This window comes from Erpetoichthys calabaricus, chromosome 16 (genome assembly GCF_900747795.2).
Source record: "Erpetoichthys calabaricus chromosome 16, fErpCal1.3, whole genome shotgun sequence".
In the NCBI taxonomy this organism is placed as follows: domain Eukaryota; kingdom Metazoa; phylum Chordata; class Cladistia; order Polypteriformes; family Polypteridae; genus Erpetoichthys; species Erpetoichthys calabaricus.
In genome coordinates, this window is record NC_041409.2 from 81,951,949 (window position 1) to 81,970,098 (window position 18,150).

The window sequence follows — 18,150 nt, forward strand, 5'->3', positions numbered from 1 at the left end:
GATGTTTCTAAGTGGAGGTCATTAAGATAATCAATCACCTGGTTCTATGCCTGAAGGCCATTTCTCTGGTTTCTGGGTTACAAGCAGTGACATATCACATTGGATATAGTGTCTCACTATTAGAATTTAGAAGCAGAGGTATGGAAAGCAGACCTTGACTTAAGTACATCTAACCTCAGTGAATAAGAATGGCCTACTATTTAGCTTTAACTTATTTGCTAGAAATACCTTACACTGGGTGCTTCAAAACACCTTCTACCCCAATAATCCAGCTCAGGGCTTTGGGAGCAAATGTTTGTCCCAGTAGCAATGTGTAATTTCCACTAGAAGTGAAAAAAAATTCAATACAGTAGAGCAGAGCAATATTATCTGTGGAGGCACATATAATCAATACACTGAGGACATGCATCATAATTGTTTTTTTGTGCATCTTGTATAGGTGTGTGCAGATACAACTCAACAGAAAGCAAAGGAAGCAAGATATTGCAGGATAGACTGTACTGTAAGCTCCCGCAAATGTTTTGTTTGCTCATGGACCGATTAGCTAAGTTTCGTTTCCACCTGAAATGTAATGAACCTTTGCTGAATCAAATCACAATATGCAATATATTGCAAAACACTGGAAACACATCACCATATTATCATATAATAACTGAAATTTCTTAGGGTCACCAACAATTTCCACCTTTAACATTGAGACCCACTCACACTTAATGATTTCAACATGTTTCTTAGTATGAAAAACCAAACTACCACAAGGAGATTGTGCAAAATTAACAAAGAAACAAAGATGGAGACCAGTGGTGGAATTCAAACGAAGGACTCAGGAGATTTAAGGCAGCAGTACTAATCACTGAGCCACTATACTATGCCCGCTAAGTATTTACTTACATAATTCTATATAAATCTTGTGAGAACTACAGTAATATCTGCATATTAAAAGGAGTCAGTTGAGTTCATAAAGCTTATCTTAAGAACATATATTTTTAAAGTTGAAGCTGAGGCCATATTTGTTATATAGACAGTAATTATTACTGTTTTGAAAACACAAAACTTACTGCAGGCCAATAAAGTTGTTTTTGAATTGTGCACAAAAAGTAAAGTTATCATCCTTATGCAACATAATGTTTAGCAATACTATACATGTGAAAGAAAAAAAGTCCAAAACAAGAGAAACTCAATAATGAACACAAAAGCTGTTTTTAAGAAGACACATAATCATAGAATCAGCCAAAGATATGGTATTCTTTCTAGAGTAACACTTCAGAGGAATGGCAGACTGGTACCATAAAACTTGTAATACATTTACTGACCTCAACACCAATAGCTCCTTATCTTAATAATTCAGGTGTCTTAGCTTCCATAATTTCACATTTTTTTGAACAACTTCTTGGGATAAACAGGATCCAATTGGTTCAATCACTTTTTCAAATTTATTATTCATTTCTTGATGTGTGTTTAAATGAGGGCATGCAAGATTTAATAATTAGTTAAAGATCTAAAAAAGTTAAAGCTAAAAAATTGAGATAAAGCAATTAATGTGCTTATTGATTAAGACTCCCAATGGGATGTAAGTGGAATTTTGGAAAAACCTGCTACAGGAATCAACATTTTATACCTGAGACACAGAGTGTTACAAGTTCAGTGTAAGTGAAAAATGATGATAGTGAGTGTTATATGTTGGCAGAATGTTCTAATAATGATGGGGTCTGCTTTATAGCAATTTAGAATGTCAGTGCCCGAGGAAGGGGTTATCCTGAAACACCTTCGTATACAGGTAAAGGTGTTCACACTTGGATGACACCATATTTCAGAATGGAAGACATTATGGACTTGAAGGAAATTTGTATATTTATTGTTAATAATTTGTCTGATCCCAAGAAATTGTTTTAAAAAAATTGAAATTAAGGAAGCTGAGATGCTGAAGTTCAAACTATGAGAAGCTACTGGTGCTAAAATGCAAAGTTGCTTACGCTTGGAGGTAAGCAAACATACTTCAAGATTTAAGTAAACAGTCTGCTGATTATTTCATTCTTTTAAATATAATATACTGACTGTAGACATTAACATTAGAACAGTATGAATATTATTCTTTCTGCAGCACTCGTATTATTATTTGGCACAATAAATACTCACTAAGTGACTTCCTTAGAGATCCCTTTCTTCATTAAATCTGACCTGAAATGAAATATCTCATCAAGTTTACCTCATTCATACCCATTTTCTGTTTAACTGACAGACTCAAACAGAAAGCTATACTACATCCTAAACACTGCTACAGTTCATTAGTATTAGTTGTGAATGGTGATTTCAGGCACAATTTGTTAATGTCAGACTAATCTTGACATTTCCTGCCTTTACAACAAGACAAAAAAATCACTTTGCTTACAATTCACTGCCAAGGGCAACAAATATCCTTCAGTCTTTATTTATGCATTTTGAGTAATGCCTAATGGCTTCCTGAATTCAGTAACATGGTAACCTCTTACTTTTTAAGATAGCAAATTATATTTGTATGTGTTTAACTTAAAAAAGTGTAACCTTCAGTTAATTATCCGTTGCATCAGCATTTCCTATGATCAGCTATTGAATACCATGACCTGCTGCTTTCAAGAACCTCATATATGGCTGCTATTTAACCTGAAATATTCTTATGTATCATATACGCTTCATGAACTTAAAGTCCAAAATATGATCAGATCATAGCAAGCATTTTAATATTATTTAAGATGGGGATTAAACCGCCCAAACATATAGGAAGAAACATCTTTTTGTGGACCGTGAAAATGTGCTCAAGACAAGCAAGCTAAAGGTAGTATAATACACTTTGCCTTAAGAATATGTAATTTCCAGAACACAGGTGGTTATAATATAAACATCATATGGAATAGCAGTTATGTGCTGCAATGAACACATTTATTTGATTTTAAGGGGTGTTTCACCAGGATCAGCTTATACACTTTTTTTTTTTTTTAAATACAGCAGTATCTGTACCACCTGCTACAAAATATATCCAGCACATGTTTACATTATTCACTGTCTTTAAAGTTCACCTGGCATATAAAAAACCCTTCAATAAGTTTTATTGAGTTAGTGATAGAAAGCTCCAAATGGCTTGCTTGATGGCACAGAAAGAAAAGCTGATTAAAGTAAACCTCAAGCTAACATTCAGTCTCCAAACCAGATGGCCAACAGCAACATAGGGCAGGCAGAATGTAAATTGAATGAACGGTTTGAAGGTCAATAAATTAACTGACAATATGTTATAATAGCTCTTGGAATAAGATCTACCTTGAATGTAAATGTTAATAAGTGTTTTTTGCATACAATGGTCAAATTATGGGTGTATTTTATAATATACAATAAACATGAATAATAGAACAAGTGAAAAATGCAGGTCTGGAATATATAATTTTGATTAAGACCTATACACTATGAATACATGGCTTGTGTGTTTCTAATCCAGAGGCAGGCATTCCAGATCCTAGGGGGTCTCAGTGGCTGCTGAATTTTGCTCTAACCAAGTTCTTAACTCTTTTGGTGTCTGGAGCATGGCATTCAGATGGATAGTCTGCTCTTCTTATCTGTTAACATTCTTTAGCATTAGAAATTTCTTTCATCTTAAAATGACATGTTCTTGGAAAATCAACAAATGGACTTGAAAGCATTACAATCCCTCAAACTCTCAGTTATTTTTATCAGTCTTACCATGACATTTCATCAAAACTACAGTAGCTACATAATGATCAGGGCCGGATTTATATGAAAAGAGGCCCTAGGCTATTCCACTTATGAGGCCCTTTCACCTTCCATTTTTAAGTTTGTAAATTACATGAGAGATAATAAAATTTTGCTAACAATTTGAATGTAGGCCCCTCTTGATCTTGAGGCCCTAACCCTAACCCTAGTTAGCCTATAGGAAAATCCGGCCCTGATAATGATAAACACAAAATAAGATGAAAAGTTGAGTACCTGTTGTCTTCTTTTTTATATGTGACATATAGTTGATTGTTTTCTGCTTAATAAGAACAAGCAACAAAAGTCTACAATTATTGACAAGAAAGTTCAGTAAAATGTTGCCAAAAGAATAATAATAGTCATGGTAGTAAGGATCTTTGTATATTTCAAAGCAAAGTACAGTTCACAATATTATCAATTCCTGAAGAAGCAGAAAGAAAGTTAAAGTAAGTTTTACGATAAAATAGGCAATTCAGTTAACAATGAGACTGAAATGATGAAACTAGCTTTGAGCTAAAGGCTGGAGCCACAGAGGCAATTAGGAAGAAGTTTGCTCACCTGTGCTGTAATAAAATGGGTTCAATATATGTAGTAAATAAAATGAGTGTTTTTCAGTCCTGGGTGTGCAGTGAAATTCAAGTCAGCATACATACATACTATATGGAAGTAAGAAGTAGCAATGGTCTGGGTGCTAATAAGTGAACTCCTAAATAAAAATAATTTTAATAACTCTAAGCCAGGAGTAGGTAAATGGTGGCCTTAAATGACTCACAAAATCAAGTACCTGATTATGTGATAGCCCAAGAAACACACATCTGTAGGAAAGTGCAGAGGTTTAAAGCCATATTTGTCACAATAACATTCTCAACAAAATATATTGATGAAGGACCCAGACTACCATCATTTACATCCAAACAAATACTGTTTTCTAAACAATATAAATTCTAGTGAAAATTCAGTCTTTCGCTTACAGTTTTACGTGATGTAAAGAAAAATGTAACAGAGAGGACGATAAATCAAAGAGCCGAGAACCACTAATGCCAATAACAAAGTGTGAAATGGTGTCATATCATACAAAGCAGATCCAGTAGTAAGTGATGTTTACAGATCAGAAATAATTTTGTGCAATGAATAAGCCTGGATTGGGTAATGTGGCAACTACATGTACTACACATAACCATTTTAGTTCTGCTTATTCCTAAAATAGTTAACTGTAAGTACAGAGGTCATTTTAATGGCATTATATCTCTACGACAACCACTATGAGAATTATCTTAAAATAGAAAAGCGCTTATAAAGCATAATCTTTAAGATATGTGAGCACTAGTGTAATAGTAATGTATCCCTAAAGCTTATGCATTAGGCTACCTTAAATAAACTTTTTAAATAAGATACTTAAATGATCTTCCCTAGCAGCCACTGTTGAAATCACATAACAGAAGGCACCTATCTAAACAAAGCAGTTTTTATAACAGTACTACAAATAGATCATAAATAATTATACTGATCCCTTTGTTTAATCAAACAGAAACAATAAACCATATCAAGTTTCTTAAGCAGAATTGATAAATGTGATGTTGGTTTCAGGATTATTCTGTTATAAGGTAAGCTGTAGGCCAAAAGCTAAAGGTAGGGTTAGATTGTGAGGTGCCAAATAAAAAGTTACTTCTACATCAGGAGATCAAATTGGGAAGGACAAGGATGGTACTGTTTAAATGTTACTAGTGGGGAGCTCTGAGGGTTTGTCTGGATAAGTTATCAACGCCCAAGTAATCAACACAAAAGATGTCTACTCCTTTTAACTAATTGCCCAGACTCTAGGAAAAATTCAATTTCTATTCTTAATGGGCCAATGTTGGGGGCAAATACTAAAAACTAGGACAACAGCATTGATCAGGGCAAGTTGGCCTTGCTTCTTTGTGTGGTGACTTACCTCTTCCCAACCCCAAGGAACATAAAAATCTAGGGCAAAGAAGAAGACCCATCCTGCAAGCAGTATGGAGCGACTCTTTGTACCCTGAATCATATTCTGACTGGATGCCCCATAGCACTGAGAGAGAGCCGATACAGGTGGAGGCATGACAAAGTTCTTATAGTGATTGCTAACTGAACAGATCTTTAGCGGGTCAAAGCCAACAAACAGGCAGCACCACCTGAGATTATCCATTTTCAGAGGCAAAGACATAAGGTCCCAAAGGCAAGGACAGCTGTCAACAACCCACCCTCCATCTTGAAGCAAGCTTCAGACTAAGAAATGTAGGTAACCTCACTCCATCCAAACATGGTTCTTCTATCCAGGTGTATGAAAACTATTGTGGTGGTTGAACTAATAGCACCATGGGAGGATGGGCTATCCATCTCTCACCAATTCAAAAAGGCCAAATACCAGGAATTGTCTGATGACGCTCTAGTCAAAGGGTGGCATGCACTCCCCATGCTTATTCCCCATTGACGTCAGCTGCCACTGCTTCTCGGCAACATCAGTGCTGTATTTCTTATAGAAGATCAGTTTGGAACCTAAATCCATGAAGAAAGCCAAGGGGAAATAGCCGTGGCAGCTGAGAGTGGCTCAAGATGGTTGTGGCTGACAAGAGCTCGCAGTTGAAACCTATTTGCAAGCGAAGGTTAACTTTGCCACAGGTTAAGGGGCAGAACACTTGTGACCCTGAGGAACCCCCTGAAGATGCACAGGGTTTCCAACAATGTATATGCTCTGATTAGTCACCAGGGAATATCATCAAGAAGATGAACACATGATTCACAATTTCAAGTAGCTCCTGCAGTTTCTGCTTATAGCAAAGTATCTTCGATGTTTACTTCACCTTTGTGGCCCCAGGGGAAGAAGAGTGAAACATCAGCCTATTTAAGACATTGTTTACCCAACACAATCTTCCTCTCTTTTTGAACAGTTAACTGTTATACTCTGACAATTATCTGTCATAATTAATCTACCCTCAAATACATCAGATAGAATACCATAAGCATTACCACAATCCCTAATTAAAATGTTCAAAAGTTGCCTTTTGAACTAAAAAAAAATACAAACATTAAAGATTCACTTTCATTTTATATGATTTTCATCAATATAAAGTTTAAATGAGAGTAAAAGAAGAAAAAAAAAAAAAGACATCTTACCCGAGGTATGGAGCAAAAGAGAAATTTAGGAAGCTCTGTCTCCTGGCAATGTCTAATGGTTGAGGTAGCAGATTTTCTTCGATGCACAATGATGTCTGTATGGCCCACTACCGCTTTAGTGTGCCTAGTAAAAATGAGCTCCTGAATGACAAAAACACATGTGCATAAGAAAACAATTGAACAATCCCAATTAACATACTGGGGGTTTCAGTGCAAACACATAAAATCGTCTTGGGAAGAAAATGAAAAATTATAATAACCGTCTAAATAAAGATGTTATGTTGTAAATATCAGACTAATAAAGCATAAAGAATTGCAATAAAGCTACAATATTGCATTGTGACAAAAATGTCTGATCAAATAAAATAGATCAATATCTCTGAATCATTTACCCTAGACATCTATAATCATTCAAATCTGTAAAAAGCAGAGTTCATATTCTGTTGTTTTGTTATAATGTGTGTGAGTCCATTGCAAAAAACAGTATTTACACCTAGGAGGGGTGTGTTTCGATGGCACTGCACAGTATGGTGGGGGCTGAGTGTGAGACAGAGAGAGCTCAGCTGATGTCACCAGGAAGCATTCAACTCATAGTGCTCAGAAACACGATCTGCTCTGCCACAGCCAGGAGCTTCCTTTAGTTCAGGCTATTAAAAAAACACAGTACTTCTGACAGCCACTATAATCCAGACATTGCAGGTTTGTGGCTGGTCAATGGCAGGCACCAAAGTGCAAATCTGCAAACTGAAATGGCTCGTATTGTATGCTAGTCCACAACAAAACACTTACTGTACATACTGGCATTAACAAGTACAAAATGAAGTAAACAAAAATTCATGCCACTTAACGTGACACAATACTTTACCTAGAAGGATCTTTATATGTTTCCTTAAGTAATTTTCACAAAGAGAATTCAGTGAATTACTGAGTGGCCTACTCCAGGAATTTTATTGGGACATCCATAATGACAATTTAAAAGGATGACTCGATTATGGTTGATTAGAGTCACAAATGACAATTTCAAGTTGAGACAGGTTCAAAAGGGAAGGGAACCTGCATGTTGTGCTTAAGGTGGAGCTTTTGAAAAACACTAGTTATCCTTTTGTTTTCTAAGAGCTATTTCTTAGCCAAGAACCACCCCCATCTTCAGTAGGTAAATATCTACTATTTTAAAGTGCTTTAATTCGTGTCTAGCATAGACTGAGCAAGAGTGCATTCTTTGGAAAGAGGCTTTCCATTTATTGTCTGTGAATGCAAGGTATCTTCCTGACTTTGTTTTATAGTTTAAAAGGATGAGTCATCCTATACGAATTTAAATGAATTAGTTTGCTTAACAGCAGTGCCTCTATAGTAGAGAAATAGGTTGGATGTATATTAGCAAAACTTCTAATCTGCAACTAATCATGAAACGCTTTCTACAGTTAACTGTATCTGTCGCAAAGCTGTTTAAATGAGTTCTGGATATCATGCCTATGACATAGACTAAACGCTGGACACCTCAATGAAAGGGGGAAACACAAGACACATACTCTATTTAAGAACATAAGAAATCTGTCAAATGAGAGGAAACCATTCAGATTCATCAAGCTCGTTTGTTTAGGTAACAGCTGTCCCACTATCTAATCCAGACACTTCTTAAAGGTTGTCAAGGCTTCTTCTTCAACCACATGCCTCAGTAGTTTCAAATTATTTAAAAGTAAAAAGGATATAAATGACCTAAATTCTCAGTAAGTTTTTAATTACCTGTACTTGCGTTTTACTATATGACAGCTTGCGGATAACAGTGCACGCATGGATAATGGAGTATACAGGAGAGCTTGCAGAAAGAAGGAAACACTAGAAGTCATTTCCATAGCAACCAATGCCAATACAGCTAATAGATGTGTAAGAAATACTAGACTTTCTTTCTGCTGTAAACCAAGCCAGTACAGGATGAGGGATGTATAAGGCACAGAAGAATCCCACCAGCAAAACATTCACATTTTACTAAGACAAAGACATGTTCTGGGTGGTTTAAACCTCCTTATGTATTAGTCCTCTCATTAATTTTCTGAACAAGGCCATTGTTTTGTTACTTACTTGGAGCAATATACACATAATACAGTTTCTCATTTATCATGAAACTGCAAAGTTAATAGAAAGTAGGAAGAAAAATTAAATGAATAGCATTATACATAGTATTATGATTAGATGATAAATTAGTAGCATAACAAGAGTAAAATAAGGTCATTATCGAAAGTGCCTAAACAAGCTATAAATTTCAAAAGGTGAACATAGGGGAAGAAAGAGGTGGGTCTTCAAGATGCATCTGAACATAACAGAATAGACCATAGTGCAGCTGACATGCTTGTACCACAGATTAGGAGCAAGAACTAAGAAACAATGCAATAGTATTAGATCACCTAGAAATTAATGTAAGTATGCCTAATAAAAAAAGCTGTTAGAATGTACTGCGTAGCAAATCTGGGAATTTTATTAGTTTTCACATACTGTACAAGTTGAGGAAGCAGATTTTCATGAGCCATAACTAGTCTAAACCTAGGAAATTAGATTGAATTTTTGAATATTTTGATTCAGGTTTTCATTCATATTGCAAATGACCTCACCCCATAATTAACTATATCACCCTGTATGTGTGAAAGAGGCCCTTGTCTATAATAACTTTGTCTCTGTCTTCTCAGATGCAGGCTTTTTGGTAAATTAATGCAATACACTCCTATACAGATACAGATATATAGAGGATCAGATAAAACATTCAGGCCAAAAAAATAGTTGACAGAAGTGACAAAAAAATGGTAGAGGAGGAATTGGTCTCACTCCTATGGATAGTGAAGACTACAGGCAATACATCAACGGAACTTATGAGGTAGTCTACCAATTTGGGAAAAACAAAAAATGGATCTTAACCTAATACTACATTTGAAATGGTAACAGACATACCTGAGGGCCTTCATTTGCCACAATTGCATAAAATTGCTTTTTTTTTTTTTTTTTTTAACTTAACTCCATATAACAGTGGTTGCTTAAAATTTCGTATACTATAATAAATCAGACAGACAACTTCAAACTTTAATTTTATTCTTCTCAGCCTTCAGTCTAATCAGCAGCTAAAACATTTTTGTCAAAAAGGTGAAAATTTACTTGCTAATGCATTTTGAACTTGATACAGTATACTTAAATTGACATGCTAGGTTAGAGTTACGGAATGCTGTTTTTGATCATTCTTTCAGATACATTTTTGAAAATCTGCACACCTGTCAGTATAGCCAACACTTTGGCACCAGGAAGAATGTAATATGACAAAATGTTTTAAGAAAACATATTTTAAAATATACCTTAAAGTTTGTTAAAATATATTTATAAATGTATACAGCCGACTATACTTCATTAGAAGGCTGGTGTCCTTCAACATCAGCAATAAGATGCTGCAGATGTTCTATCAGACGGTTGTGGCGAGCGCCCTCTTCTACGCTGTGGTGTGCTGGGGAGGCAGCATAAAGAAGAAGGACACCTCACGCCTGAATAAACTGGTGAGGAAGGCAGGCTCTATTGTAGGCATGGAGCTGGACAGTTTGACATCTGTGGCAGAGGGACGGGCGCTGAGAAGGCTCCTATCAATCATGGAGAATCCACTCCATCCACTAAACAGTATCATCTCCAGACAGAGGAGCAGCTTCAGCGACAGACTACTGTCACTTTCCTGCTCCACTGACAGAGGAGATCGTTCCTCCCCTACACTATGCAACTCTTCAGTTCCACCCGGGGGGGTAAACGTTAACATTATACATTTTAGTTATTGTCTGTCTGTATACCTGCATTGTTATCACTCTTTAATTTAATATTTTCTTTATCAGTATGCTGCTGCTGTGAATTTCCCCTTGGGATTAATAAAGTATTTATCTATCTATCTATTTAGATCTAACCTGGAAAGCTTTCATAAAAATCATTTTGTTTAATGTATTTATTACTAGGCAATAAATAATACGTGCATTTCCTGAAATAGGAGTTTCTTTATCTCTTCCCTTGCACTCATAATTTCTTTTCTAATCCTTACCCAGCACTTGATGGTTTTTGCAACAACACGTGAAAAACTTTCAAAGTTATTGAGATTTTTTGATCTTCATTTCATAAAATAATGATGAACTGTTGTTTTGTTTTGCTAAATTGAGTTTTTCGTACCACAGTATGTGCTACAAACACCACAAACTATAGTCTTCTACCAAATAGGTTGATTTATGCCTACACTATCTTGCTGCACTACTAGAGCTATTTCACTAAAGTTCTAAATTAAAGCTAATGGATTGGAGGTGGGGCACATTTCAAAAACATATTTTCTAATTTAAAAATTTTTGTTTTCAAAAGCAATTCATAACATCCATGTGCATCAAGTTCACTATGTATACTTGTATTAGAAACAAATTTCACATATTTAATCTCAATTCTTGGGCTCACATTGTCTTTAAGATAATTATCCTGTTATCTCACTCAAGTTACTTGAACTACCAGTGAGCTATCTACAGTGAACTCCGGCTAACCCTACAGAGGATTGCTGCATAATTAAAATTTTAAGAAAGTTACCTGTAATACAGGGCTGCTGTTCACATTCACAAAAGATGTTGGTGAGTTCACCCAAAGAATGAGAGCTTTGTTGACAAGGTAGTTAGATTTGGCATTGCTTCCTTCATTTTCGCTGGCATCCCACTGCCGTTTGTGGTAAAGCCGGTATGAAGACTTAAGTGATAAAAAAAGTGCTAACCACCTGTAAGAGCAGAAAAACATTTCTAAAATCATTGGCATCAGCATGATCATATGTAAACGTCAAATACTAACCTACCCCCTGACTTGTCACATCTTAATTTCTGACAGAAGAAAAAGTCTATTGCACTAGCTGCATGTTGTTTTGCACTAAACAAATTCTATTCCCCAGAGGTAATTGTATAGAGTAACTTGGGAAGATTTGAAGCTAGCCTAAAACTGGAATTAGGTTCTCCTTAAAAACTAAACGACAAGTTAAAGACAACAAAAAAACATAGTAATAGAAGATATGAAAGATGCCACTTCTCACATTAAAGGAACACAGTCTCCTATGAAAAAGAGCCTGCTCTGTCTTTTCTTCTATAGTTACTCTGTGTTCCGAGACCAGTCCAACCTGTCATTAATGTGGAATTATGTTAATGCCTTAACATATGCAACTGCACGATAACAGGAAAGGCCAATAATAAAGTTATTTACTATTTCAGGATGATTTTCATAATCAAATTCAATGACTTGTACTCATTTTATTCAAACAAACATAAGATTCTTAGAGTTGTTTTTTGTGCTTACATTTACGACCTCATCTCTAATTATTTGGTAAATGAGAACCATCGTTATACAAAACCAGGACTAACTACTTGCCAAATTCACTTTATAAACCAGAAAGGAATTGAAACACCTTACATATAGTTATTTACAAACAAGGTACTATGTAATAATGTGGCCAGTATAAACAGTGCACAATCTAACACATGGCATTTAGAGTAATTTGTGTTTTGTATATATGGAGAAATTTAAAGAAACTTCAATATAGATTCTAAAGTATTCCATCTACTTTACAAAACATGAAGTGTTTATATGTTTAATGACTTTCAAACAATACTCAAAACACAATTAAATGTTTACCTGATTAAGGTTCCCTGAAGCATAATGTTATTCATATCAGAAGGAGTAACATCGATAAATCTCAAGAAAGAAAAACAACTACTTTCATCATTCCCTGTAAAAAGACATAAGCACATAGGAAGTGTTTTGAGAAAATGCAAGCTGTTCATGATTAATTTATTAATAGCAAGGTGACTGCAGATCGAAATGTACAAAGTGTGATCAAAAAGTTTTTTGAGCCTGAACTTGAAAGTATTCCGTGGCGTTAATTTTATAGGTAGCCAAAGATTACCTACTATGTACTAAAATATATGTGAGGTGCAAGTTAATAGCATTTGTGAATTATACTGAAGGATACTTGTTTCGGAAGTAAGTCAACATGGACGCCAAAAAGTACCAAATCAGATATCGTGCTATCAACGAATTTCTAATACTAGAGAGCAATACTGTACCTGAGATTCTTTCTTGCCTTGTCCTAGTGTGCCTGGACCAGTTCCCATCAAATGCCACAGACAAGATAGGAGCTACAGAATTCCATCATAGCAAGTCTGTCCAGCCTTCAATATCAATGTCAGAAAAAAATATTGCCACTATAAAGTGAATCATAACAAAGAATGGAAGGCTGACAGTGCACAAATAGCAGACACCATAGGGATTAGTAATCACTCAACTGAGTTAATTCTTCATGAGTAATTGAACATGATCAAGGTCTGTGCACACTGGGTGTCCTGAATGTTGATTACTGAAACAAAACATCTGCACAAACTGTGATTCAAGCAGAATGTCAAGCTACTTAATTCAAACTGTGAGTAATTTAAGAAACATTTTGTAGCTGTGCATGAAATTTAGATACATCACTATGACCAATAGTCTAAGCAATAGTCGAATGAACAGAAGCATGGAGGTTCTCCAGCACCATAGAAATCCAAGGTCCCTGGGAGTTTCAAGATCATGTGCACAATTTATGATGTTGTTAATGGTGATTAAATTCCTCAAAAGGCCAGCAAAACTAGTGAATATATTACATTCTTTTGCTTTACCATTTATGGAAATCAATAAAGGAAATGCAACGAGGAATGTGGGTGAGCAGCCCCCTTCTGTTTCACAACCATGGTGTTGCTCACACTGCATATGTTGCATTGGCTGTGCTACAAAACTGTGGATTCAAAGTGATAGCACACACACTCCCTACTTCAGACCTGGTCCCAAGTGATTTCCACCTGTTCTGCAAAATACGCCATTATGTCAGCTACTGAAGAGTGAATGTGTAATAAAGACAAAACACTACTGGAAAAAAGGCTTTGCAAATTTTAAAATAAGTGTATTAATGCTGGACAGGATCATGTTGACAAATAAAACTGTTTTGATTGTGCTTGTTTTTCTCTTAACAGACCAGGCTTAAAACTTTTTGATACACCTCATAAATATCACAGGGGAAATTTATAAATAAAAAATAAAAGAACAAATGAAAAATAATGCAACAACATCAATCTTAATGTGTTCTAGTCATCCTGGCAACATGATATCAGTGCTTGACTGTAATCTTTATACATTGACTGTATAATTGAACTTTGTATATATACATGTTTCATAACAATGCACAAAATAAGCTGATAACAAAACAGAATACTGCATAACATTGAACTATCCTCTCTTACTAATAGAGAGTAATCATCGCAAGACAGACAATCAGTGATTGTGTTCGAAATTACAACTGTTGTTGGCAGCAACAGAAATAATTTAATGCTTCAAATTTAGTTGAGCACAACATGAAAAACAACTCCTCAAGAAATAATTATAATAATCAAATAAGGAGGTTAATAATTATAAAATGCAATTTACAACAACAATAATTTATGAATATTCATGTCTTCTAGGCAAGTGATGTGGTTACGTTTCATGGTAAAAGCAGCACTTTGATGAGTGAAGAGCAACATCTTTGACTGGATTTTTAACTCTTTGTTCTCATACTGCTTACCTCACATGTACATGTACACACACTCTCTCAAGCTCAGACTGTACTGAAAAGCACTGTGCTTATTGCTGCTCCAGTAATGCACACAGAGTCGGCAAAATCTGGAACAAAACTAGAGTCATACAGTTGAAGTGATATCTTGACAACGTTTATTAAACGCTTGGATGAGAAATTAGGACAAATCAGCTATTAGCTACCTAAATGAGCTTGACGGACCGAAATAGGGTTCCTCTCTTTTGAAAAATATCTGTTGTTCTTAACAAAATTTAACTTAATTCTCCAAAACTACCCTAAAAAGACATTCCATTAATTCATTTTAGCCTGCTTAAATTCAGTTCAAAGGGTAGATTGATAGCACAGCAGTCAATAATATTTCCTCATAGCTCTAGCGTCCCAGGTTTGAATCCCAGACTAGACACTACACTTTTGTATAATTTGCACAGTCTTCCTTCATTGGTGTGGATTTTCGTTCAGATACTGCAGTCTTCCTCCCACATTCCAAATACATATAGTAGTGTAGTAATATAGTAGTAGTGAGCTGGTATCAAAGTGTATATGAGTGTACCTTTGTGCCCAGTGTTGTGGGTTCCTGAGACCCATAAACTGGGTTAGCTGAATAGCAAATGAATGGCTAAATAAATATTCAGTTCATCTTATTCTTATAAAATGTATTTCCACATATAAGTTTACTGCACTATAGTATTACAAATCCATTCATTTAATAATTCTTTTTTTTTCCAAACCCTCTTAATCTATTTCTGGGTGGCAGGGATTTTAAAAATATAGCACAGCTAAATAACATGAATTCATTTTAATCTATTCGTTAATAATTGTCTTTCCACTTTATGCAACATATGGTAGATTATTATTTTTTATTTATTTATTTTTTTGTTTTTTATTTCACCTTATACAATTTCTCGTATTAGGAATTTGTTAGTTTTCGCATACCCCTTGGGGTCAGAGCTCAGGGTCAGCCATTGTACAGCGCCCCTGGAGCAATTGAAGGTTAAGGGCCTTGCTCAAGGGCCCAGCAGAGTAGTATTTCTTTTTGGCATTGACGGGGATTCGAACCAGCAACCTTCGGGATACCAGCGCAGATCCTTAGCCTCAGAGCCACCACTCTGCCCCTTAAATTATTATTATTATTATATATATAAAATATATATATTAATATATTATTATTATATTATATTATTATAAGGTTAATTATTGTATGTTAAAAATAATTACAGAAATTCAGTGCTTAATATATATATAATAATTTGAAGAATTAAATATTAAGTTTATGATGGAATATGTACGAATACTCACTTGTGCAACTCTTTATTTTAATGAGCACACATTTAGCAAAGAATCTCAGGACATGCGATGTTATGTAGAACTAATGCCAAATAAGATTTGACAGAAAATTGTATTAAAGAAAATAACAGAGTATTAATAAAATGATATGAACAGGAAAACTGTAAGGATCTACAGAGCTCACATCCACTTGATGTGAGAAAGTGCACATTTACATTTCCACTTCTGATTTTCTGGCCTATCCACTGCAGATTGCTATGAGAAACACAAATGGAATCTGAAGTTGAAATAATATAAAGTTATGCCATCCTTCATACAATCAATATGATCAGTGTCATTAAACTGCACTTAAAGCAAAAAGACATTAACAGATCTCAACTCCGATTTACAGGCAGGCTGGGGTGGGGAAATAATTTCACTTTGCGGAGAATAATCAATTCAGTTTATTTTTGTAAAGCTCTATACAATGAGTGTAGTCGCTGAGCATTGTGACAGGTTCTTAGGTAAAATGCAAGAATAAATTTTACAAATTACATAATGAATACATATAAAGACACAGGAAAACAAAAAAGTAGTTTGAAACCAATTAATATAAATGGAACCCATCAATATTTGTCCATTAATTAATTGTTGAACTATATCCATTTGACAATGGAGGAGAGGAAAACAAAAACTCCAATCAGTTGCATGGTCCACAGTCAACTGTAACACAAAACATCAGACACAGTCACAGTCCGGGAAATCTGGGCAACTGGCTACCCAGCCAATCCTGGACATGTAACTATAAATGCAAAATATAGTGGATGTTTTAAAATTAATTAGTATTTGAAGAAATATTTGCTCAGCATTGCAGATAAGGGCTACATTTGAACACATATGCAATGCCAACAACAATTTTACATAGATTTTGTTTAAAAGGATAACTAACATTTATTCTATATTTAAAGAGATTTCACATTTTGGAATTCCAAAGAAATGTTAAAGTGATATTGGATGATAATTTTAGAACAGGATGCACTTTTTCTGTGTGCCAATAAATGTCATTGCTATAGCTTTTGCCTAAGCTTTTAAAACGAGTGCAAAGGCAGATTATCTTGTCACAGTCTGCTTATGGCAAAATGGCTATGAAGACCTGCTGATCACTATGGGCTGAATATTCTACATTAAGTTTATTATTATAACTGTGACTATCTCATCCGTTGGCTTTAACCATATGATTGTTCTCTTTTTAGACTCCTGGGCAAAACTTTATTCTTTAACAATGCTGCCTCTTCTAGCTATGAGAAATGCCTTTACAGAGTCACACAGCTGGACTTACTCTAGCTCCTCACAAATCGTCATTCAGTCTTTGACACAGTTTTGTGTATTGTTATAACGTCCAAGAAATTTTACATGGCCTTTAAACTTACATCTGTAGAAGTTTCCCTTCGTACAAGAATGGAATGGGCAAAGTGTTTAATTTTCGTCAGGATTTGTGTAATGCTTACATTTTTTGTTTTGCTCTGTGACTACCATGTCCTATGAATTTATAACTAGCTATTTTTGAACGTGTTAGATTTTCTCTTTTCAGTTATAATTTTGTGTCTATTAATCCGTTACAAGCTCTGTATCAAGCAATTAAGGAATATGATACATTATAAAAAACACATTGCTACGAAAGTTTTATTCTGCATGTTATCAGCAATGCTATTAAAATGACAAATATACTGAGTTTATAATAGTTATTTAAAGACAACCAAAACCCTAGTCAGCAAAGTGTGTGACTCTCTTTTCTTTATTAAGGTATATATGTAATTCGTAAAAAGAAGATTCAAATTCATATTATGTGTTAAGTAGGGGGATTATGGGTAGTAAATTTAACTATTAAGGCCTAAAAAAAGCCTGTGACATACAAGATCCTTTTAATGCTGATCAGTAGATTCAGGTATCATGACTGGAAAGTGTATTCATCAATATGCACACATACATATATAAATGAAGATACAATGATACAACTTTGTCACCAGATTATGGAAAATGACTTCAAATTACAGCAACTATCATCTTATGGACAGGAACCAATCACACCTTTACATTCACTCTACTAACTACTCTACAGTCTTTGCAATAATTATTCAAGCAACAGGATTGGCCTCTTTAATCTTTAGTAACAATTATTTTAAGGCTCATATATGTTCTCACCTTTTCTATGCATTAATGACTGATGAATGTGATCTGGTGCAAATGGTGACAGCAACACTTGTAATAACCTGTAAGGAGACAAAATAGGGAAATCAATTCCATATAAAAGTACTTTAAAGATTTTTATAAAAGGAGAAACAAAAAAATCACTTAACTTTTAAATCAGCAATACATAAAGAAAA

The 18,150-nt window shown here is 34.8% G+C and overlaps 1 protein-coding gene across 2 annotated transcripts in view; it reads right to left on the reverse strand.

Moving 5' to 3' along the window:
• Positions 1 to 18,150, reverse strand: part of ino80 (INO80 complex ATPase subunit) — a 191,659-nt gene that overhangs the window by 93,726 nt on the left and 79,783 nt on the right. For both annotated transcript variants that reach the window (XM_051919982.1, XM_028821952.2), the window contains exons 22-25: positions 17,969 to 18,036; positions 12,535 to 12,628; positions 11,452 to 11,632; positions 6,874 to 7,014 (exon numbers count right to left, since the gene is read on the reverse strand). In XM_051919982.1, coding sequence (XP_051775942.1) covers positions 6,874 to 7,014; positions 11,452 to 11,632; positions 12,535 to 12,628; positions 17,969 to 18,036 — 484 coding nt within the window. The remainder of the gene's footprint in view (positions 1 to 6,873; positions 7,015 to 11,451; positions 11,633 to 12,534; positions 12,629 to 17,968; positions 18,037 to 18,150) is intronic.